Source organism: Anser anser (genome assembly GCF_964211835.1).
Source record: "Anser anser genome assembly, chromosome: 1".
Lineage (NCBI taxonomy): Eukaryota > Metazoa > Chordata > Aves > Anseriformes > Anatidae > Anser > Anser anser.
Genome location: NC_139720.1, coordinates 170,230,278 through 170,256,112, shown reverse-complemented (window position 1 = coordinate 170,256,112; position 25,835 = coordinate 170,230,278). Strand labels below are relative to the sequence as shown.

The 25,835-nt window shown below is 36.1% G+C and overlaps 1 protein-coding gene across 12 annotated transcripts in view; it reads right to left on the bottom strand.

The window, feature by feature from the left end:
- DACH1 (dachshund family transcription factor 1) overlaps positions 1-25,835 on the bottom strand; it is a 384,976-nt gene that overhangs the window by 109,879 nt on the left and 249,262 nt on the right. For 7 of the 12 annotated variants that reach the window (XM_083842839.1, XM_083842837.1, XM_083842836.1 and 4 more), the window contains exons 4-6: positions 16,581-16,736; positions 15,835-16,007; positions 1,697-1,832 (exon numbers count right to left, since the gene is read on the bottom strand). In XM_083842839.1, coding sequence (XP_083698965.1) covers positions 1,697-1,832; positions 15,835-16,007; positions 16,581-16,736 — 465 coding nt within the window. The remainder of the gene's footprint in view (positions 1-1,696; positions 1,833-15,834; positions 16,008-16,580; positions 16,737-25,835) is intronic. The other 5 variants (XM_083842833.1, XM_083842840.1, XM_083842831.1 and 2 more) reach the window with 1 other exon arrangement.

The window sequence follows — 25,835 nt, the reverse complement described above, 5'->3', positions numbered from 1 at the left end:
TCTTTCCAACTGTTCGTAAACAGAGCTTTATGATTCAAACACAACTTGGAAACCGTATATGGTAGTCTATATCCCAATGTTATATCCCTAAAAATTGTGTTTACGAGAGACTTACACCATCTTCAGTAGACCATTTTTTCATAACCCGTATTTCTGTAGTAGTCGCCTTAATCTTGCTGGCACCACAAAAGCAGATGCACATAAGAATCAGTTGTTATGTTAACAGGTCAGATAAGAGAGAAAAGGGTTGTTTTTTAGATAAGTAAGCTACTGAAATGATTATTTAAGGGACCCTGTTATGATCATCTCATTGGAAGAAAAAAAGTGCAGAGCTCCCACTGTTATCTGCTGGTAGGTAAACAGAGAAAGTTAAAGTAGAAAGCTACCTCTTAAAAAAAAAAAAAAAAAGTGACATTCCTTAGCAAAAATAAGGAATTCTCTGTTTTATTTACTTGTTTTACTTCTTTTATTTAAGGGAAAATGAAAAAGGTATTTAATAAAGCAAAAATAGATGACAATTAAAAAAATAAAAATCCATCTTTTGTTGTGTGTTTTTTTGTGTTTTTTTTTAGCACTTTACCTATAAATTCATAAAAACCTGGAGAAATAGATAGGTCGTATTATATGGGATGCCAGTCTGATCTGTACTCTCAGTCATCCAAGTGATAAGAAAACAAAATTCTCAGCTTGTCATGGACAGGCCTCATTTGTTTCCTTTTGGTAAATCATTTTTCATCACATAGTAAGAACATATCTTTCATCTGAAAGTCAGTGAAGAGCCAGCTTCCTGAGTGTGCAGAGAGCCTGAATGGAAACAGTCTGAAAACTGCACATCTGCATCTAACCAACACAACTACATAATTCATAGTTATTTCATAGCCTTCTATTTATATGCCAAATACTCCAGTTCCACCTACTGACAAATTCCACCGTGGAAATATGCCTTAAAAGCATAAAAATCTGCAATGGAGCAATAATAAAAGAAAAGGACAAGTGCAACATAAATTTAAGTTAATATCCATAAAATAATAGGCATTTAAGCCATCAGTTTCCAGTCTGGATTATAGAACCCAGAGTCTTTGTCACATAATTTACATCATTTACACAGAGCCTTGATAAAAATAGTATTACTCTGAGACACCATGGTTTAATTTCACTCCGCCCCTTGTGAGATATGAGATGATAATACTCCCTGTATCGTCTCACCATCACAATTTTTTACATTTAAGGAGTTTATAAAGTACACATATTTTAATTGATTTAAACTAATTCTTCTCTTTTCCAAGCAATTTTATGATGTAAAATGTTGCTTATGAAGTCAGATTCGATTTAGAAATCAAACTAGAGTAAACAAATTAAATAAAACTCAATTTCTTTAAAAAAAAAGTTTTACACTATATGTTCAGTTCTAAAAACTAATCCAGCAAATTGCTTCCTGGTTGCAATTCTGTATTTCATAGCTCAAATCTTTATGTCTAATATGACATGATGGCAGTTTATATCAGTAACTGTTACTGTAGCATCAGGTATTATGATACTGTAAACTGGGGAATATTATGTTGGGAGATAGTTATTGCAGATGAACTTCTGAACATGATACCTATGAGATCTATTTAAGACGAGGGCATTTTGACTAGAAAAACCATCTGCCCCTAATCAAATTTAAAGTGGTGACAAGGAGAATAATGTGACCTACGGATTCTGTCTGAAGAGCTCTCAGTCCGTGCAGGAGAGCTGGACACACTGCTGCTTCGATGAGAGGATGGGTGGCTGCCAGGTCTTCGACCCTCTTCAAGAGAAGGAGCAGGAGAAGGACTGTCTGGAACACGTTCCTATACCCCATGAAAAATAAGTTCAAAAAAAGGCATGTTAAAACTAAAGCTTTGTGGCTTCCAAACATAATTTTCCTAAACTGTATCTACCTCCTAGGTCACAACCTATTTTTTTTGCCTCCATTGAAGTGTCCAGGATTTGCAGAGTATTATCAAAGGAAACTTAACAATTTTAGGACTCTGGATCTAGAATAGATTTTACTATTCAGCATTAAAGTTTCTCTCATCTGATCAGGATTTTAAACCGCCTTCCAGATTACTTATAAAAATAAAGCACCTTATTTTTTTTTTTGTTTTTTATTTTTAGTCACTCGAATCAGCGTGCTTTTGACCCTATGTCTGAAAGTGTTGTCCAAATGCATCTTGAACTCCAGCAGGCTCGGTGCTATGACCACTGCCCTAGGAAGCCTGTTCCAGTGCCCTCTCGATGAAGAATATTTTTCTAATATTCAACCTGAACCTACCGTGACATGGCTTCTTTCCTTCAGGTCCTGTTGCCAGAGAAAAGAGATCAGCACCTTCCCCCTCCGCTCTCATTGTGAGGACGATGTAGGCTGCCATGTAGGCCCCTCAGTCTCCTCTCCTCTAGGCTGAACAAACCAAGTTATGATAGCCGCTCCTCATATGTCTTCCCCTTCACCACCTTTGTAGCCTTAATTTTATTTCTGTACATATTTGTAATCAAATATTATTCAGTGTACTTTGGGGTTTGGGCTATAAATTCCATTCCTAGTCATACCTATTTGCAAGTATTAAATACATGGGAACAAGTTGTATCTACTTACTGACTGTATTATACCATTTTAATCAGTGCTCAGAAGCAGTGACACACAATTCAGCTCCTAGAAGCAAGGACAGTGATGCTATAGTTTATCATACAAGCTATTGAGATGATTGTCTAACATAGGTGTGTATCCTAATTTCTGTTTGGATTGTTCACATAGACAAAAACTCCTCTTCTCTAGGCTGAACAAACCAAGTGATGTCAGCCACTTCTCATAAGTCTTGCCCTCTAGGCCCTTCACCATCTTCATAGCCCGCCTTTGGGGTTTTCTAATAGTTTAATGTTTTTCTTATATTGTGGCACACAAAATTGCACACAGTACTTCAGGTGAGACTGCACCAGTGCAGAGTAGAGTGGGACAACTGCTTCCCTTGACCTTGGAATGGTGTGCTTGATGCACCCCAGGATATGGTTGGCTCTTTTGGCTTCCAGGGCACTCTGTTGACTCATAATCAAATTCCCATCAACAAAAACCCACAGATCCCTCTCCATGGGGCTGCTATCTACCCTCTCATACCCTGTGCAAAGATCCAGGACTGCCCTTTCCCAGGTGCAGAATCTGACACTTGCACTTACTTGCTATTCATATTGTCTTGTTAAACTTAAAAGCCAAATGTCCGCTAAGACTGTGAAGCACAAACCTGGAATGAACCACATTTATTCTTACATTGTTTTTCATTTTTGGCTTCGTAACTACTTCAAAGAGGGGGAAAAATGCCCACCCACATTTCTCTATCAAGAGGAAAGCATAGCTGGGAGGAGCTAAAATATGCTTCAAGATGTCTCTTGATTTTGAAAGTTAGAGCATGAGGACTGTGATTCTTTGAACTGCTGTGTGAAAACTGTTGCAGGGAGATACATCCAATATTTACAAAGAACTTTGACAGATACAATGAACAAAGAGAGATGAGTTCAGAATAGTCCTTCACAGAAAATTATCTGTCTTCCCCTGCAGTTTTCTGTTTAGTGCTAATAACTCCCAAGACTCTGTCATTGCTAGAATAGATGTGAATTAGGTTGTTTTGGTCAAATACTGATAAAAATAAGTAATTCTTATAATGGAAATCTAAAGGGGGGCCTGAAAATGTTAAACTTTTTGTTTGTTTGTTTGTTTCTTTCTTTTTTCAATTGAAATCCTGGTTTCTAATGAAACTAACAAAGAAGCTGTATACATTCAACTCCTTAAAAGCTTTCAATAATGAAATAATACACAATATGTTTAATAACATATATGAAAGCTTCCTGATGCAAATGTCTTAAAGGTGTTTGTTCGTTTATTTTTCTGAAGAGAGCATCATGTTCCTCACACTTTAGCAGCAGTCATTGCTCTTCATGCACAATAGGTAGATGAATATTTATTTTGTTGAATGCATTGTTGAATGCTATGAAACAGCAACACAACTATCAATAGTAATCAATAGATCCAGGTAAGCTTTATAATAAATCTTTGCTAAACTTGAGATTGTGATTGCAAAGGGATTCAATGGGAATTATTGATGGAGTGGAAGAAGACCTTTCAGAGCAATGCATCAAAACATTTAAGTGGATTCCACTTTAATAGACTAGGATTTTTAAGTCAAAAACATTGATGAGGATAGTTTAACTGCATCCTAGCTCTAGGCTTATTATGACTTTGATTGTGTTTATATGTCCATGAACTGGGAATTCAAGAGGAGGATTACAATTCAGATGTTTTCCAAATGTAGAAGATTTATTTCTTTAGATTTAAGCGGATTTAAGCATGCACAGTGTACAGATTTGGTACAAATTGAAACACAGTATATCTAATCATTCATTTAATATATAATTTCACTGCTTGGCATGCAATATATTTTTCTTAGAAGGGTTTCATTAAAATGAAATCCAGTGAACATGTAAGCTTTGAATACAGAGCTGGAGAGTAAATTAATTTATTTAAACAGCTTAATTTGTTTATCCTATTTATGTGCGCTTTTACAGCATGTATTATGAAATGGAGAGACCAAAAAGAATGCACAGGACAGAAAAAATATAATTATCATGCAAACAAAACAGATAATGAGTTCTATTCACATATAATATGACATAACAGAAAAACTCTATGAGAAAACTATATATACTGTCTTTATCAATTCATTTGTAAAACACCCTTTAACCTAACAAGAAATAGGATTGAACTATGCAGAAATGGGGAATGAATTAATTGAATAACTTAACTAATTTTTTATATCCTTGCTTCATAATTCAATAAAACAATCAATAATATAGTCCATAGCAATTTTTTGTCTTTATCAAAGCTAGCTGCAATAATAAATGGAAATTCTGCTAATAATATAATGAAATCCTCTGTAGCTCTAAAAAGTCACAGTGATAAGCTAATGGCGCTGGAATGTCAATATAAGCTGTCTTCCTTACTACAGATTTTTGTGTATAAAAGGTGGATTCTGTCTGTGGTAAAATATTAGCTTTACATTTAGAATGACTTCACTTAAATTTTCTCAGAAAAAGAAATGTGCAAAAATGTATTCAATAAGTAACTCAGATGATCAGAACTTTTTTTGTAACTTCTGCAAAATGTCACTTTTTTATAAGAAAAAAATACATATTTTTGGTGTTAAAATCCTGACAATAGAAAACATCTAGGATATGGTCCTTTGTCCAGTATTTTTCCTAAAACTTGTTCATTCTTAGGACAAACTCAATTCTACTTAATTAAAAGACAGGGAACTCCTGGAAAGAGTCCAGCAGAGGGCCGCAAAGATGATACGGGGCCTGGAGCATCTTCCCTATGAGGAAAGGTTGCGAGACCTGGGTCTGTTCAGCCTGGAGAAAAAGAAGACTGAGAGGGGATGTTATCAATGTGCATAAATACCTGAGTTGTGAGAGACAGAGGGATTTGGCCAACCTCTTCTCAGTGGTTTGTGGGGATAGGACAAGGTACAGTGGCCACAAGATAGAGCACAGGAAGTTCCACACCAACATGCAAAAGAACTTCTTCACGGTGAGGGTGACAGAGCACTGGAACAGGCTGCCTAGGGAGGTTGTGGAGTCTCCCTCTCTGGAGATATTCAAGGCACGTCTGGACGCCTACCTGGGCAGCCTGCTCTAAGGAGCCTGCTTTGGCAGGGGGGTTGGACCCCATGATCTTTCGAGGTCCCTTCCAACCCCTTTAATTCTGTGATTCTGTGATTATGTAATTAAAGATATTTCTAGAGAGTTTGATGTTGGCTTGTAATGTCATTACACTAGTTGTCTTCCAGCAAACAAAACAAACAAACAAAACGAAATTAAGTGACTTTATTTCAAATCTTTTGCTAAAAATCTAATTATAAGAAGAAAACCGTGAGGGGTTCAGTTTGAAATAGACAAATCTGTTTGTTGGTATCTAAATGCAGTTTTGACAGATATTAGATAGATATGAAATTTTGGAGACACCCATATTCAGGACAAAGGGGCAAGTGTCTCAGTCAATTGAGATATAGATTTTAAAGCCAGTGTAGCTTCATCCAAAACAAGATACCTACGGTTTAATTCAGCTGCTCACATACAGATATTCAGTGGCATTTGAGACACAGAAGAATTTTGAGATGTCCATAGTAAACTGACATACAGAACCTACAAAAAATATGGTACCTTCTGGAGTGGCAGCAAGATACTAAAAACATCTTTGTACATATAGGCTGATAGATGAAAAGATCCTAAAACTCAATTGACCATATTTACTAGAAAACAAGAAATGCAGAACTATTTATCACTTGGAAAATATAATCCCCACTAACCAACGTTTTCTCCGTTGTTTGCTTGCTTACTCATGAGAAAAAGTAGTGTGAACAATTTAGTGATATGTTGCAATTTAAGATATGTTGAGCCAACATTTCAAAATACGTAACTCTCAGGCATCAGAATTGGAGGTTAATAAGCAAATGGACAATGCACTTCTAAGGGAAAAATTCTCAGATTTAGAGCCAAATTTATTTCAATGTTCTTTACAATCTGATACAAAGAATGAATTCTAAGTATTTAAGAATCTCATGTTTAACTCTTCCAAAAATTCTTCTACCATACTTGGAACATTCACTACAGGGACTGCTGTGTTCTTACCCCACTTATCCCACTGATATTACAATTTACAGACCCTCAATATCAAGTCCATTTTATAAATAACAGAATTGTTCTTGTGAAAAAGGTGTTGTTTTTGTTTTGTTTTCCTTTAACATACAAATAACAGAGATTTTAACAGTTTTGGAAGTTATCTCTAAAATTAGAAAACACTCCTTTTTCTTTCATATTTTTTTTCAAGAACATAGCCTACAATATAATACTCTCTCAGTTTGTCCAAGTAAAACAGAAATGTCTTTCTGTACTTATCAACACTCCTCTACATTTTTCAAACAGCTCTTTGCATAGATGCAAAGACTATACTCTAAGATCTCATTCCACAAGTTCCTAAGTAAATTCTTATTACGAGTTATCTGAAAATATTGGAAGCAGAATGGTACCAATATGATAACCAGAACACCATACACACTTTCTTCCTTATATATGCTTTTTTTTTTTTTTTTTTCTTCTTACCAGGTACTAAAAAGTAGTTATTCAACATTAATCTATTTGAATCTTTTTTTTTTTTTCCTTTTTTTTTTTTTTTTCTGCTCCAGCAGCATGCCTTCATTCTTTGGAAAGTCCATCCTTACCAGAAGTCTTACCCAAATACCTACCATCAGGTAAACTTGATGGAGTTCAACTGTTGGTCCCTTTATCACTATCCTAAATTATATATTTCAGGTAATAAGTATAGGATTAATCCATCTGCTCCTAAGATGATAGACAAGGAAGTATACCTTCTAGGTTTTCACCACTTCAGGCTTCCCACAGATGTTCTTTTATTCTTCACCTTTCCCATTCCTTAGTGACAAAATTCTAGAATCATTCTAATAAAATTTGAATGTGGCTACTTCCAATAGCCATCCATTTATTTTATTATTATTTTTTTTAATCTTCTGCATATTTCTCTCCTACAGGTAATTTTAGTCTTTCTCTTTTGTTCTAATTTGCTTCTCCATAAGACTTATCTCTTGGGCTTAGTCATCCTTTAAATTTAGGCACAGACTGAGTTTTAGACATAAAACTGAGATTATCAGTTTTAGATTATCAGATTATCAGATTAAGAGGTACATTACTATTAATACTATTCAGCTTTCTTGATGCTCTTCAGTGTTGAACAAACTCTTTTAAGGACATTTCTGCTTTAAGTGATGCAGAAGATAAAATCATGTCCAATGTCATACTTTTCAATAGTTTGGGTTACTTTCTACTGGGAGAAGGATACATGACAAAAAATGTTCCATACACTGTTAATTTTCAAAATTAAAAAAAGTGTGGTTTTTTTTGTTTGTTTGTTTGTTTTTGTGGTAAAATTATAATCATCTCTTTCCAAATGACCAAAGCACAGCTTCTTACTCTTTCGTTAACTAACTGACCAATTTTGAACTTGAGTTGACAAGTATGTCAGGAATGGCTTTCTTGTGAAATGACATACTTATTTGATATTGTACTTGTTGAAAGAGTGAAAGAAGTGAATCTCTCGGTTATTTTTTATATTCCTTGAAAACAGGACATTTTGCTTTTACAGTTTTATCTTTCCTTGAGCTTTAGCCTACAGTGCTATCAGACTCCAAATTAATGTTTAGTCCAAAGGACAAGATGCTAAAAATTATTTCCTAACTTCTTCAGTCACTACTATAAAATTGGTGTTCATTCAAACTGTCTGAATGCTATAAATTTTTATTTTCTGTTTCCTTTTTTGAATAGCACTATCAGCTTGTCTGATCTTGCTGATGTCTCACTGATGCAAATGTTGTCTTTTTTTTTTTCTATTCTTTTATTATACACATGCTTCTAATCCCAATCAAAATTCACAACTTCAAATGTTTTGTATTGTCATTAAACCTATTGAGGTTTTCGTTATAATATTTGCCTTTTTATCTTTCTATTTTTGATCTTTTTCGTCTGCATTTTTTCATTGTTTCTGCCTTACTGTTCCCATCATGATAGTGATAACTGATAACACAAAATGTAGAAAGTGATCAATAGACAAAAAGACTATAGATTTGTTTGATTTTTATTTCTCTGTTTACTGCATGATCATTGGGAATATCAGCAGAATTTAACTGGCTAGAAGGAAAAACAAACTACCAAGTAATAGTTTAACTGTTATTTCAACCAAATCACTTGAAATCATGGTCTGTACATAAAGCATAGCCAGGCAGTGAGTTTCACAGGCCATAACAGATTTAAAAAGAGAGAGAGAGAGGCTGGCTGTCCTAGTGAAACCAGAGCAGCAGCTGGTGTTGGAATCATGATAGAGCAGGATCATTTCTGGAAGTGTCACTGAGCTTCTGGATTCTGTGTGTTCTCATTAAAATGTCCTGACAACTATTTCAGAACCCCTTCTTATTTGAGTGTATCCTTTCAACTGAATTCATAAATTATATTTTGTCTTGGAAAATACATATTTGGACTATATACATATATGTATTCCTCTATAGTATACAATGCACATAGGCATTTATATATACAACATGCAAATACATAGACATGCAAAAAACTTCTTCAAACTGAATTATCACTTTCTTATTGGCAGGTTGGACAGAATTTTCCTCCTTTTTTTCTCCCTCTCTTCTTTTGAAAATCAGGTCTTACTTGAAAAATAAAAACATTTAAGAATAAGAAGCAGTGGTATGAATTCATTCCTCAAGGTCAATCAAAACTGTAGATCCAGCCAAACACCAAGAATGAGATTCATCTAGCTAAATGTAGTTGTCTACAGTACAAATGTCTACATCTGAGCTTCTCACCTTAGGCTTATTGTTTGTTCATACATTTATGCTTCCAAGGTACAATTTACCTCACTCTATAAAGCAGATATCTAAAAAAAGTCCAATGAGTTGTGCCTTAGAAGACAGCAAAATGAATCCCATCCATTGTACCTCATGGTCATTTTAAATCAAATTAATCTTACATCACATACATAGTTCTCTGTTACACATATGCAAATTGACAAGCAAAAAAAATATATATATATATACTACCTTCTCTGTATCATGTGAGATATTTATCTGCAGATATTTATTTTACATTACACAAATCAATTCATATAAGCATACTGTTTAAACAGTAATAGAATCCCGTATTATACCAACAAAGACATTATTCCCAGTTACATGCCAGGTATACAGGAACCATCCTCTAAGTTCATAATAAAACAATCTGTATTAAAAGTTAAAATAAATAATTTTGAATATATAGATTGTATGAATTAATAATTTGAGACACTGACCTCTAATATAAAGCTGATTAAGCTATAATAAAGGAGTTCAGCTACACTTTGACCTAAGGTCTTCTTACACTAAATGAACAAACGGTGCTAGAAGTGTTCATATACATATTTATGTTATCTCAATAAAAGAAAGATTCTGATTAGCTTGGTGATTTTCTCTATTATGCAGAAGTTCATAAGTATAATTTTAAGATATACTAGTCTCTGTGGTCACAACAAAAAGAAAATTAAATACTAATGTTTTATAATATACTTTAAACTTTTTAGTTATATCACAGATTTCATGTTTGTTTTTCTAGTCTAAACATCTGAAGCTAGATATTTCAGGAGCTAGTAAGTGTTCTTAGATTTATTCTAGACTACTTATAGGAGAGTATTTGCTTTACTATTAGTAGCAGTAAATATGCACTTAGGTTTTTTTTATTTATATATTAAATCAAAATTCTTTTTATACAAAGAATTATGTCATATGTATCAGATAATGAAGAAATGAAAATAACTTTATTCACAAATTCAAGAAAATCACTTTAAAGTAACATCACGCAAATGTCTCCAGAAATAATAGGTTATCTGAAAAATCATGTTTTTCTCATTAGGCATTCCAAAAATATCATTTTTAGCAATTTTGCATATAATTATTTTGGTCTCAATACTTTTCTGTAAAATGAATATAGTATACTTCATGTTGCAAATATGTATCCACCACTCTTTGAGTATTACGTTCCTGTAAGGCACAGAAGTGTCCATAGAAAACTTCTGCATTCAACACAGGATGCAGAAAAAAAAAAAGTAAGTAAAATGAGACAGACACTGATTAAAAAAAAAAAAAAAAGCTGAACAATTAACCATTCACTGAATGGTTACTAAATGGAATGTCATCACTTTAAAGTTGCAGGGGCATTCTAGTATTTCCTAACATTGTCTTTTGAAATTTGAGGATGGCCCTTCAATATGAACTTTGGATGCTATTTTGTTCAGTGCATCCAGAGAGACACTTTTAAAGATTTTTCAGTATATATTTATTCAGTATATATATATTCCGTATATACTTTCAGTCTGATATCAGAAGACAATTCTGGCAGTCTTCTTAAGTTTATAGTACAGGAAAATTCTACTTTATTAGTAACAACACTGAAGTGGAATGGTTTTCTTTCCAGGATGTCTAATTGTATTTTCAGGGTAATTCCTATGCCTTTTTCTCTACAGAGTGCTGTGTCAGCCAATTTTGAAAGATAATTTAACTAATACCATTAAAAAATAAAAAATAAAAATAAATAAAATAAAAAGCACCATTTCCATAACTGGAAAATAAATTATCAGTAAACTCTTCTACACTGAAATACTGTGGCCAATATCTTTTAGGATTAAAACTCTGCGCTAAACTCAAGAACTCAAGGTTATTCACACAGTAGTCATAGAAGACTTCTACAGTCCTTTTCTCTGCTGTCTACACCCTCAATGAAGTGAACCTGTTCATTTTTTTCTTACAGTCATCTTCCTTTCAGGTCCACTCTCTGAACTTCCTCATCACCACTCTCACTTGAAACATGGAAATGTACGTTGTTCCTATGTCATTGTATAGCAGTTTAGTATTTCTTCTCTTGGTCTATTATTTGGACTATCTGGCAGCAATTACAGGTAAAAAAAAATATATAGGAACATCAAATGTGTTAATAGTAACACACGTATTGTCAGTGAAAAATGGAAAAGTAGAAGAATGTTAAAATAAAATTTCATATCAGAATAAAAATTAATATTAGCCTATAAAATCAACTGTCAGCTGCTATCTTAGTTTATTCATTTCATTGTCAGTTTCTGCTATTGGATGAGAAGAAGGCAACCAGTGCTGTGATATATTTAGAGAATTAGAAAAATTTAGTTTCATGTATTTAATAAGCAGTGGAAAACTACTGTGCCACTGGTTACTTTTTCAGATGAAGTTATTCTTTGCTTTGTGTGTGTATGTTTTTTTTGTTGTTGTTGTTTTGTTTTGTTTTGTTTTTTCCCTACTTTATTCTTATTTTTTCCCATAACTATTAGTAATATTCCATGGGCAAAGTGTAATTTTTGATTCTGGCATTCTGCTCTGTTCTAACTATCAGAGTAGAATTTTTCATGTTGCTATTAATATAAGGCATGTTCTTTATATTTTCATATATCTTTCTACTGACTAAAAAAAAAAACAAATGATGTAGTGAAACTGCTAACAATCCGAGCCTTTGAAACCATGGGCAGGTGATGAAAGCCACCTCATATCTAAAGCATCCCCAGGTCACAGCTGTCACACCACTATTCATTGCTGTCACAATCTGCTGTCCCTGCTTGTTGTTGCTCTCCTCTTATTCATCCAACTCATATATCTAAACATTCCATTACAAAACAACATCTAATGTTTGTCTTATGTTCGAAAAGGCAAAAAACTCTTCTGAATTATAATTCTGAAGATTTTAGAGCTCAGAGTTCATTGCCAAAAAAAAAAAAAGAAGTGTTGCTTTTTAAGTTTTTCCCTTATAATTTTGTCTTTGTCTCATCTCCGGAACACAGCAGGATAAAATGTTTGGTTAATATATGATCTCAGCTTTATTCCACCTTCTTATCATGAAGAAATGAAATATTACCCAGTAATAGAAAGGCATTTTAAGCTTTGTGAGTTTAAAGATAACAACACTCACTGTGAACTCAGTGAATTGGAAAGAAAGGTCAGCAAGTCATACACTGTGGCACTGTTCACGGTCAGTTCTATCCAGTAAACCAGGATATTTATAAGCTGAAGACTCCTATTTTCTAAGACTGAATTTCGTTTCCATTTACTTAATTAGAGATGGTAACTCTGGATTTATTCTTCAGAGTAGAAATTTCTCATAGGTCATCTAACTTTAGAGTTTAAACTTATCTTGTACTCTAATTTCAAATCTACACTGACATTTCAGGTTATAAAGATGAACTCAATGATGAGTGATTCATAGTCCTCTTAAATCAGCTTCTGGAAAATTGTAATTGAGGAAAAGTATTTAAGTAAACCAAGGTTAAAAGATTGATGCAGAAGATAATGAAAACAAAACAAAAAAGCCTAAAAATGTAGCAGTATAAGGAAAGTATTATTCTAATAACAAAAACTCTTGTAAAAGAGAGCAACTTCACTATTTAACCATTCCTACAAAAAAAAAAAAAAAAGAAAAAGCAAGTTTGACCTTCTCACTTACATCTATACTCTAAAATATTTATTTTAGTTGTAGTAGAAGCTATTATTCATTGCTAGTGTAAGGTTCAGAAAGTATGCTGATTGAAGTTTGCTTCTCAACTTCTCAGTGCATATAATTCAACAGGCACTAGACTCACAGCCTCTGATTATTTCTAGTGAGGGAAAGGTAAATTTCCAGTAACGTTATTTCCATGCTGATGGGAAGAAAATCCCCCAAACAATGACCTTGTGCTTTTATATTGATCAGGTTTTCTTTTCAATCCAATTTAGCATTAAAAAAAATAGGAGCATAATAGGCTGTGTTCTCTCTATCCACATGACCATATTCATCTTTCCTAGGCAAAAGCAGAGGACATGAATCTATAGATATGGTGTACCACAAAGAGGCTGTAGTAGGAAAGTATGTACAGTAGTAGGAAAGAGTAGGAAGAGTAGGAAAGAGTAGGAAGAGTAGGAGTAGTATGTACAGTAGTATGTACAGAGTAGGAAAGTATGTACAAGTTCCTGAGCCCTTAAAGGATTACTGAAATAATTATATGCAGCAAGATGTGAGTTTTGTATGGCAGCTTATCACTCTTTTATTCATGTATTTACCTTTAATATAAATGTATTGTGGGTAATATGCTACAGGTCTTGACTGAAGATACAGCAGTGCTTAGGTAGTGTCTCCGTCAGGTTCTATGTAAATGTCCCCAAACCGTGAACTTAAATGCATAAACATTTTTTTTAAAAAAAATGTATTTCACTTCTGAGAGAGAATACTGTTCAAAAAAGAACATAAGTTAATTTGGTCACTTAAAAACACTTAATTATAAATCCACATCTTTCCAATTATTGGTTGTGTGCAAACCAGGTGGAAACATCAAACCTGTTTTGTTAAATAATGTGCAAAATGTTATGAGAGGAGATGCACAAAAATTGGTTGCTATGATGAAGATTTTTGTAGCATAAATAAACAATTGTTGAATTTTCGTAGGTATATAAGAGAAGATAAAGAGATGATAAATTGTGCTGATTATTTATACAAGCATATGTTTAAACAATCAAGATTTGGGGGGGAAAAAGTTACAAAACACTGCTAAAATATTTCAAACTGAAAATCAAAATTTGCTGGGTATTTTCAAGTTCTTCACCTAGATTAGACCAAAACTATCTTTCTGCCTAAATGAGCTACAAGAATGAACTTGTTTAGAAGTTAAAGAACTCTGGGGTAAGGAAAATCTTCTGGTATGGCGCTGTCTATGGTTAAAATAATATACATAATTACATAATGACAAAGTCTCTCTTTCAGAGTCCAATATTTTTAAACCTATTAGATTTTAATTAGAAGAGTTAGAGTTACATCTCAGTTAAGTGCTTCCAGGGTCATTATATTCCCATAATGGGGTTAGATCTAAGAACACACCAGGCCCCCTTCCTACAGCCTGCTTTCCACAAAAGTTTAGTGGTTTTTTTTAATTATTTATTTATTTATTTATTTTCTTTCTCATAATCTGGGAGCTATGTTGCATTCCAAATGCAACTGTTTGTCAAAGTTTTGAAACAGAAAGTTAAAAATACTAGTGAAGATCAAATTTTGAATTCTTACATATGAAATGAAATAGCTCACAGATGATGAAAGAAAGGGAAATACTAGGAAAAATAGTGAAAACAAAGTTTTGTTGCCAAAGTAATTCATAATTCTCAAGTGTAGTTTTGCATGTGCTCCTCCTTCAAAACTTTTGTAGCTCCTGATTTGAAGGTCCAACAGATTTTACATTTACCCAGATCTTGTCAAAAGGATTGTATTAAATGACAGATTTCCAACATAGTTGTAAAATGTAAAATAATTTTGCCACTACGTTTTTTGTTTGTTTGTTTGTTTGTTTTCTAATGTAAGGAAGTTAAGTAATAGCACAAAATTAACTAGCACGCAATTCTTTTTGTATCTTGTGTATTAGAACTAAAGAAGGATAAAGATGCAAAATGTAAATATCTGAATTAATGTCAAATCAAATCATAAATAACTGGTAGTAAGAGAAAAAAGCTTTTAAAATAAATACACGTCATCCTCAGTCAAAAAGAAAGAAGACTCCATGTCTCTGCTAAATAAATCTCTGACCAAATTAATTTGGGATGGAGAAGGGGCTAGACTGCTACTCTTGTAGGCAATAAAACCTAAAATGGGTAGACATTTTAGAATGAGTGTTCTCTACAGTACTATTATTATTGCCTGGAGATTATTGGGTCTGTTCTGTGTAACTTTATCACATTCTGTTCCAGCATTTGGCAATTTAAAGACAAAGTATTAAGCCTTTCAGCCTTCTTCAGATACTTTGCAGCATTTCAGTTCAAATGCTTAGAATTACAAATTGGAAGAATAGACAGACTCCATCTTTGCTTGTTTTAATTTAACAATGAAATAATGTGTTACTTGATATCTTGAGGAACATGCCATTAGATTACAGACTATTAAATATGAAAAACCAGAAAGCTTTGTATTCTGTATGAAAAGTGCTTCAGCTTCAGCATTATTTTAATACTTATGATTATGATATGGGAGAGGAGAAAATAGAACTGGTGACCAGTAGCCTACTGTTCTCAGAGCTACATACTGACTTTATGACTTACCTTGTAACATCTGACACCTACCCATCTTTGTAATACTTATGATGCCTCTGAGTGTGCTAGATTTATTTTATTTAATTTTTAATATATTTACCTTAATAACAGATGTCTCAACTCTGGATGGAGGACTCTGCACTTGTGCTGCTGCTGCCATGTTGGCAATGGTACTAAGGTGATTCATCTGGCTCATAGCCATTGTGACAGATGCTGGAGGTAGGCTCACAGGAATTAATGGGTGGGGCATCATCATAAAAGGAAGTTCCAGTCCTGGTGGGGAAAAAATAAATGCAAATAGGATTACTTATTTTCTCTCTCTATATATATACTATATATATATATATATATATTTCTGTTTTCTCCTCATGGACAATAATCAGCTAATGGATGACAAGATGGGTCCCACATCAGGACAAAGCAGCAATGCGTCTTTTCTTTTCTGGGATGTGCATGTGTAAATCACTAGCAACCATGGAGGGTTTTTACATACAAGTAGAGGCTATTAGACATCTTTGATCTTTAGTTTGATCATATCAGTGTAATGTTGTACAGTATCATTGATGAGCAAAGGCTGTTTACTATCTTTTCTAATATCTGCTGTAAAATGCCTTAACAATGCATTACCATGCCACTTATACACTGGTTAATAATTATTTTAAGTATCAGTTTTATTGCATACATATTTGTTCTTTATCAGCTCCACTTCCCCTGCTAGAACTTTGAAGGAAGTATTCCAATATCCCCCATAACTTTGACTTTTTGATAGCCTATTTATGTAAACACAAAATAAAGACAGGAATTGGAACACTACTGATGTTAATGCTGAAAGATGTCAACCCGTACCATTTGGCAGAAGGTGATTCTGTTGAAGAGGGTTGAGAGGATGGCTAACTGGAACATTATGCTGTCCAGGCAAGTTGGGGTGGTTAACAGAGGACTGTGATCCCTGGGTGGGGGGAGACTGAAGTTTTTCTTTATCCCAAGAACCATCACTGCTGCCTGTGGGGAATGAATATATATTATTTGGATGAAGGAAAACTCCAAATTTTTAATGTCTGAATTTGCAAGGAAGGCCAGCAATTTAACCTTTCTTGCAAGTGGCAATTTTTATTTATTTATTTATTTATTCAGTATGTGGGCTGGGAGAAGGGCAATTTATTTTTCTTTTCTGTTGTTGTTGTTGGTAGTGGTGTTGTGTTTTTGTTTTTATTTTTTTTTATTTTTTTTTGGTGGTGGTGGTGGTGTGTTTTTTTTTCATCTGCTGAAAAAGATACACAAGGATAACTTATTAATTTGAGTTAGAACATGGACCTAAAAGTATAATAGTGGTGTTCAATCACGTGAAATTTGTCTGATGTATTAATGTTTTTATATATACTTTTGCCATTCATAGCAAGTAAAACCATATGTGGCATTTGTTTTATATGTGTTTATTATATCTAAAAAAAATAATTTTTTATTATGCCAATTAAAATTTAAACTATATTAATATTTCTTCCTGTATTTGTGAATGAGCAAATATTATAGGAATTAACTAAAAGATTCATTTATTGAACATACTTGGGTGACATTTCTTTGTTGTATATTACATTTTTATTGCGTATTATTAATTAAATTGTAAGGAAATTAAATTGTAAGGAAATATTAATTGATTCCTGCAGTCTTTTGCTAGTGGAATGGATTAACAGCAAGGAAAAGTGTGGGCAAAAAAGGGCAGAGATGAGCAATAGTTCATGTAGTTAAGCATTTTGCTGGGCCCCTGATAAAAAATACCCACAGAACTCAACGGAAAAATAGTATTAAAGGACAACAAAAATTATTAACCTTTACATTTTTGTATAGTAGAAGCGGAAAATCCTTTCTTAAGACATTATTTATGGTGCCTATTCATGTGCAATGCTCAGATTGAGCATATGTATGTCTACACATATGAAGTAATCCATAACTATTGTATGTTTGTATATTTATCATATAAAAACAATAAACTATGTTTGAATATATTAAAAAATCACTATATCTATGCATTCTCAGCAGCATTAATATACACATCAGCAATATTTGACCTCTTCCTTTTTCATATGGAATGCAATTTCACCTTCCTGACTGAATGTTTCTGCTGTTTTCATGTGAATTTCTCTTGATAAGGACTTTAGGATAACATTAGTCAAAACCTATTTAATCTATACTCAGTTTATATTTAGCATTGAAGGTTACAATGAAGTGTATATTTCTGAATGTTTTTCTACATCATACTACCTAATAAACAACAGGGCCTTGAAAGCAACAGGACTAATACCATCTCCTCCTTACTTCAGTAGAAATTAAGCACATTGGTCTTGACATTTTTTAACATCAATTTTATGGGATGACAAAAGCACAAAATTTGGTAGAATTCCAATTTAATTTCTCTACATCTATTAAAAACCTGATTGTAAAAGCTGTACAACATAGCTTATAATGAAAAATACTCCATTATTGCCATGATTTTCTTTCCCTAGTTACTTCATGAAGACAGTTAAGGCTCAATATAAATTCTAACTCATTAGCTCAATACTGTCTCAATCCCAGTATAAAATGTTCAGAAGTAGGTAATGAAAATTCAGTCCTAACTCTACCGCACACAAACACAGCAATTTTATGAAACAATGAAAAGGATCAACTATATTAGATATTTCTACTATTTTACATGAAGCTGTCACCACCTTTATGCAGTGTATATAGCTGAGCTGGTTAATAACTGATTTGAATCTCATCATCACCTCTAATAAGTGAACATGTTTTCTTGTATTTTGAAAACTCAAGGACTCTAAAAAACACATGAAACAACTTTCAAACACATATATAATTAAAGGAGCTAAACCTTAGCTGAAAAAATAAATCTTCTAATTTTCTTTTCTCACAGTTTCTGCTTATTGCCACTGTGACATTTATATTTCATTTATTCTGAATATTCATCCAAATACGACCCCAGAAATGAGAGTTAAACAGAAAATGTGTTCACCTCACTTAATTTAAGCCAAGATGTGGGTGTCGATGCAGATATGTACTCAATAGAAGAAGACAGGTAGTTCCAAAGGGTCTTTCATCCCATCTTTGGGTACATGTGCACAAATAATAAAGCTCTTTGTATGGCACTTAGGGCTTCCTTAAAAGACAGCCACCAAAAATCTGACAAATATTGAGCAGGTACAAGCCCAGTCTAAATCTTTGCACCTGTTAAATAAAGGTCAAAGAAAGAACTTTGTTCTGGCAAATGATGTATCAGAGTACATCTGACTCGTCCATGCTGCTCTTATTTCATGCTGGATGCAGACGTCTGTCCTGCTGCATCTAACATGAAACCAGCATAAGCCCTGTGTGTTGGCTAGTTTAACACAAACGGGACTACACTGCAATTCAGATGAATACCAGTACTGCCTAGTAACCAGATAACACCTACACATACAAGAGATGAAGAAGGAAAGAACATAAGAGACAAATGGAATGAATGCCCTCTGGGCTTGCCTACATCTTTACAGTAAATGCAGAGAAAGCATTTACAAATGGATTAGAATTAGATAGCTTAAGTAAAATGAATCTATGTCAATATGTCTTGCTTTTGTAGCTACAAACTCTCCAATCCTCACCATCCACTGGAAAATAAATAAATAAATAAATAAATAAATGGACATTTATTTCTGTTATTCTTAAAAAAAAAAAAAAAAAAAAAAAAAAACAGAAAAGGATATTCAGTTTGTAAAATGTACTTCACACCTGGAGCAAAGTTCTTGAATTTACATGTACAGTTATAGTATTCTTAACAAAGAGACCATTTTACAAATCTTTTAAACACTTTTTAAAAAAACCTTTCCCATCCAAAGATGCTGACATACATATGTACCATACATGTATGAATACATGCAATATGCAGAATATATTATTAAGTATTATGAATATTTGTTAATATGATAAGCATGGAAGTTTTCTGCATTTCAATTTCATAGAGCTGGTGAACTCCCAGTAGTAAGATATTTTTCCTATTTATTAACAGAACCGTCTACATTACAATTAATTTCATGTTACATGCTGATGTTTGATATGGAGATAGAGTCAATTCTACTGTAACCTTTCATAACCTGGTCAAAACATTTTGCACAGTCAGTCATAGATTGCCAATTAGGCACTGATTATATGGCCCAGAAAATAAATCATTTTAAAATCAGAACTCCTTTCTGCCTCCAAAGTACAGTGTCTATTCTTTTAGAGTGATACCAAAACCAATACTAAACTGGAATAGATAAGTTTCAGAAAGCAAATTATCCAGGGTAGTGTCTAGTCAGTTACAGATTCCTTCATACTTGTAGTCCAGCAGCCTCTGTCGAGATTTGTTTACAATGAAAATGGTTCATAGACAGAATCCAATCCATAACATTAGAAAACACTTTCAAACTACAGGCTGCTGCACTACTTAACACTTTAAGTGGACAGACATGAAAACAAATAGTCTTGGCCATTTGCTGTGTGTTTCTTACACTAGTTAAGCATAACAATTTTCCTCTTAGAGGAACCAGTTATTTTCATTAATGTCAAAGCAAAATAAGTGTTATTCCTTAGACACTACTCGCCGTCTGTACAATTAAGTGCAAGCTACCAGTTCTGTCACTTTTTACATTTGATTTGGACTTAATGCATACAGTGGTTTCAAAGAGTATTAAAAATTTGTTGCCTTCTTCCCCTTCACTTGTTGCCCTGCTGGAGGCTTACATTTTTCCAGTTTCCATCAGTAGTTGACAAGTCTTTGTAATAGGATTAAAAGCTTGGACACCTGATATCCCTGGGTGCTGCAGTTCACCCTCATAAAAGCTGTTTGCTTCAAATTGAGAGAAAATCATTTTTAGTGGCATAATTAATTAAATTATGCAAAGTATTTCAGATTCAGCACAACCCTTTCTGAAGCAGCAATTGGAAGCTCTACATTGCATTCAACCTGCATTTCAATTCATGCTGCACCAAGTTGACAAGAGTAGCATTTTCAAGGCTTTCAAGTGCAAGGGACGCAATTTTGAAATGTATATGCTACACATTGACTGCTCAAACTCTATACATGTGCACTCGAAAAGGCCAGTAGCAAACTATGTTGTTCCTGTGCTATAGTACTAATATAAGCATTAAAAAATTTGAAATTAAAGTTCCAAGTGTAAGTAGCTATTTAAAAGACGTGCTTCGAGTGTCTCATGTTTACTCATCACAGTCTGATGGAACAATAATAACGATGCATTTTCATAATTTCATAATTTAAAAGACTGATTAAAGAATTTGGTGTTTCCCCAACAATCAACATTTCAGCACGTATTTTCAGCTCAGAGGCTGGTGCCAACACAGAAATTTTGGGTTTTTTGACCATGGGGCGCTTCACTCGGCACCCAGCCTGATGGCTGCAGACGGGTCCCTATCTCTAAGGGGAAAACGGATCCTAGCCCAGGAGCTAGCAGGGCTCGTTGAGAGGGCTTTAAACTAGGAAAGAAGGGGGATGGGGCTGAAAGAAGGCTTGTTGGAGCTGTGCCGGGGCGAACAATGGCAAAGCCGGGGAAGAAGACAATGGCCCGACTGAAGTGCATCTACACTAATGCACGCAGCATGGGTAACAAACAAGAGGAGCTGGAAGCCATCGTGCAGCGGGAAGGCTATGACTTGGTTGCCATCACGGAAATGTGGTGGGACCACTCATGACTGGAGTGCTGCAATGTCTGGCTATAGGCTCTTCAGAAGGGACAGGCAGCACAGAAGGGGTGGTGGTGTGGCTCTCTATATTAGAGAGTGTTTAGATGTTGAGGAACTTGAGGCTGGGAATGATAAGGTTGAGTCCCTGTGGGTTAGGATCAGCGGGAAGGCCAACAAGGCAAGCATCCTGGTGGGGGTCTGTTATAGACCGCCGAACCAGGATGAGGAGACTGATGAGGATTTCTACAGGCAGCTGGCAGAAGCCGCGAAATCGTCAGCACTTGTTCTCGTGGGGGACTTCAACTTCCCAGACATATCCTGGAAGCACAACATAGCCCAGAGAAAGCAGTCTAGGAGATTTCTGGAGAGCGTGGAAGATAGCTTCCTGACGCAGCTGGTTAGAGAGCCTACCGGGGAGGTGCCCCGCTAGACCTTCTGTTCACAAACAGTGACGGACTGGTGGGAGATGTGGTGGTCGGGAGCTGTCTTGGGCAGAGTGACCACGAAATGGTTCAGTTCTCTATTCTTGGCGAAGTCAGGAAGGGGACCAGTAAAACCGCTGTCTTGGACTTCCGGAGGGCTGACTTTGAGCTGTTCAGGACACTGGTTGGCAGAGTCCCTTGGGAGGAGGTTCTGAAGGGCAGAGGAGTCCAGGAAGGCTGGGCGCTCCTCAAGAAGGAAATCTTAATGGCTCAGGAGCGGTCTGTCCCCACGTGCCCAAAGACGAGCCGATGCGGAACTAGACTGGCCTGGCTGAGCAGAGAGTTGTGGCTCGAGCTTAGGAGAAAAAGGAGGGTTTATAATCTTTGGAAAAGAGGGCGGGCTACTCAGGAAGAATATAAGGATGTTGCGAGGCTGTGCAGGGAAAAAATTAGAAAGGCCAAAGCTCATCTGGAGCTCAATCTGGCTACTGCCCTTAAAGATAACAAAAAACGTTTTTACAAATACATCAACACAAAAAGGAGGACTAAGGAGAATTTCCACCCTTTACTGGATGTGGGGGGAAACTTAGTGACGAGAGATGAGGAAAAGGGTGAGGTGCTCAATGCTTTCTTTGCCTCAGTCTTTAGCGGCAAGACCGGTTGTTCTCTGGATACCTGGTACCCTGAGCTGGTGGAAGGGGATGGGGAGCAGGATGTGGCCCTCACTGTCCATGAGGAAATGGTTGGAGACCTGCTACAGCACTTGGATGTACGCAAGTCGATGGGGCTGGATGGGATCCACCCGAGGGTACTGAGAGAACTGCAGGCGGCACTTGCAGGGCAACCAGGTGATCAGGCCCAGTCAGCATGGGTTTATGAAAGGTTTATGAAAGGCAGGTCCTGCTTGACGAACCTGATCTCCTTCTATGACAAAGTGACACGCTTGGTGGATGAGGGGAAGGCTGTGGATGTGATCTACCTTGACTTCAGTAAGGCTTTTGACACCGTTTCCCACAACATTCTCCTCAAGAAACTGGCTGCTCGTGGCGTGGACTGGCGTACGCTTCGTTGGGTCAGAAACTGGCTGGATGGCCGGGCCCAAAGAGTTGTGGTGAATGGAGTTAAATCCAGTTGGAGGCCGGTCACTAGTGGAGTCCCCCAGGGCTCAGTGCTGGGGCCGGTCCTCTTTAATATCTTTATCGATGATCTGGATGAGGGGATCGAGTGCACCCTCAGTAAGTTTGCAGACGACACCAAGTTAGGTGCGTGTGTCGATCTGCTTGAGGGAAGGAAGGCTCTGCAAGAGGATCTGGATAGGCTGGACCGATGGGCTGAGGTCAACTGCATGAAGTTCAACAAGGCCAAGTGCCGGGTCCTGCATCTGGGGTGTAACAACCTCAAGCAGCGCTCCAGGCTGGGAGATGAGTGGTTGGAAAGCTGCCTGGCCGAGAAGGACCTGGGAGTATTGGCTGATAGCTGGCTGAATATGAGCCAGCAGTGTGCTCAGGTGGCCAAGAAGGCCAACAGCATCCTGGCTTGCATAAGAAACAGTGTGGCCAGCAGGTCTAGGGAAGTGATTGTCCCCCTGTACTCGGCTCTGGTGAGGCCGCACCTTGAGTACTGTGTTCAGCTTTGAGCTCCTCGCTACAAGAAGGACATGGAGGTGCTTGAGAGAGTCCAGAGAATGGTAACGAAGCTGGTGAGGGGTCTGGAGAACAAGTCTTACGAGGAGCGGCTGAGGGAGCTGGGGTTGTTTAGCCTGGAGAAGAGGAGGCTCAGGGGAGACCTCATCGCTCTCTACAGGTACCTTAAAGGAGGCTGTAGAGAGGTGGGCGTTGGTCTATTCTTCCACGTGCCTGGTGACAGGATGAGGGGGAATGGGCTAAAGTTGCACCAGGGGTGGTTTAGGTTGGACGTTAGGAAGAACTTCTTTACTGAAAGGGTTGTTAGGCATTGGAATGGACTGCCCAGGGAGGTGGTTGAGTCGCCATCCCTGGAGGTCTTTAAAAGACGTTTAGATGTAGCCCTTAGTGATATGGTTTAGTGGAGGACTTGTTAGTGTTAGGGCTGAGGTTGGACTAGATGATCTTGGAGGTCTCTTCCAACCTAGACGATTCTGTGATTCCGTGATTTTCTGTAATGTGAGCTACCTTCTCTAATAATCAGCAGTTATAGAACAAACCATTATTTGTACACTGAAGTGGATAGGTAAAAATGGGATGCATGGATTATTTGTATTCATTAGTAGCACAATTAGGTAGCTAAAGATGGTAATAATAAATTAAAATAATTCTGGACTGGAAAGTAGTGCAGCCAAGAAAATGAAGCAGAAAACTAGGCTGTACACTGTCAGCCTTGCAAGCAAACTGATCTAAGAATACCAGATTTATTTTTAGAAACCCATCTCTTATTTGCTTATCTTTTCTTTTCTCATTCTGTCCCCATTAACATTTAGCTTGTCTCAGTTAAGTTTCCTGTAACGTAAGCTAAGCATTTTAGTTCCCTTTATAGGCAGTAGGGATATAGCCAACAAGCTCTAGAGAACTGTTGAGCTCACTATATAGGAAACAGCTACCTTTGGTCAACTGAATCTGAATCTTCTGGTTTTGGTGACTGCAGTGACTTCTCCCAGACTCAACTCACACCTAAACACGCACCACCTGAGATAGCTAAAATAATTTCAGACATTGTTATAGGATAGATGATTATAGCACAGTACCTGCAGGAGACCCCATGGTCTTCTAGAGATGGAGGTCAGGCACTCTGGGTATCTAAGATAGCAGTAGATACATACCTATGTCTAGGCAACTGAGTCAGGCCTGTCTTGATTTTAGGTGGATTTTAGAAATTAAAGCCAGGGCTACAAAGGTGGTGAAGGGCCTAGAGGGGAAGAAGTACAAGGAGCGACTAAGGTCACTTTGCCTGTTCAGCCTGGAAAAGAGGAGGCTGAGGGGAGACCTCATCATGGTCTACAGCTTCCTCATGCAGGGGAATGGAGGGGCAGGCGTTGATCTCTTCTCTCTGATAACCAGCGATAGGACCTGAAGGAATGGATTCAAACTGAGACAGGGAAGGTTCAGGTTGGATATTGGGAAAAGGTTCTTCACTGAGAGGGTGGTCGTGCACTGGAACAGGCTCCCCAGAGTCTTAGTCATGGCACCAAGCCTGCCGGAGTTTAAGAAGGATTTGGACTATGCTCTCAGTCATGTGGTCTGAATTTTTGAGTAGACCTGTGTGGAGTCAGGATATGGACTCGATGATCCTTGTAGGTCCCTTCCAACTCGGGATATTCTATGATTCTATTCTATAATTCTGTGATTCCAGGCCCTCAAGTCTTCCTCTTCCTTTCATGTGGAAAACTTGCTTATTTTATGGCATCTCACAGAGGACTCCATGCCTGTCTTTAGACAAGGAAATCCTGGTCCCAGCTCAGGCATTTTTTCAGGTAATATTACATACTCAAGCAGTATCATGTGGCAAAAAGACAAAAGACAGCCTGAATTTTAACTATGAACTCAAACTTCTTTTTCTCTCTCTTTTTTTTTTTTTTTTTTCCCTTCCTCCCCACCTTATTTTTGGCACTACTGATCTTCTTTGGGTCCCCTTAATCTTGCAAACAAGGCTGCTGTTATCTTCTGTGTTTGATGAAACAAACTGTATCTCAGCAACAATTACCAAACAAAGCATCAGTATCAACTATGTTGGCTCATTTTTTCTGAAGTGGACTACGGACTACTCTTCACTATCTATGCTATTTATGTCCATTGGAAAATATGCATAATCAGTGTGCAAAAAGTTGCTAATCTTAGCATGTGACAGTGAGGAACCACTCCTACTACTGTTTGAATCAAATCCTTCTTTAGATTTGATTGTTATAAATTTGTGATTTCATTTTTGTATAACTCAGTTCAGTCTCTTGAAATCAGCTACAGTCTTTACCTGCCATAAATGAGTGTTGTGAGGTATATAAAGGACA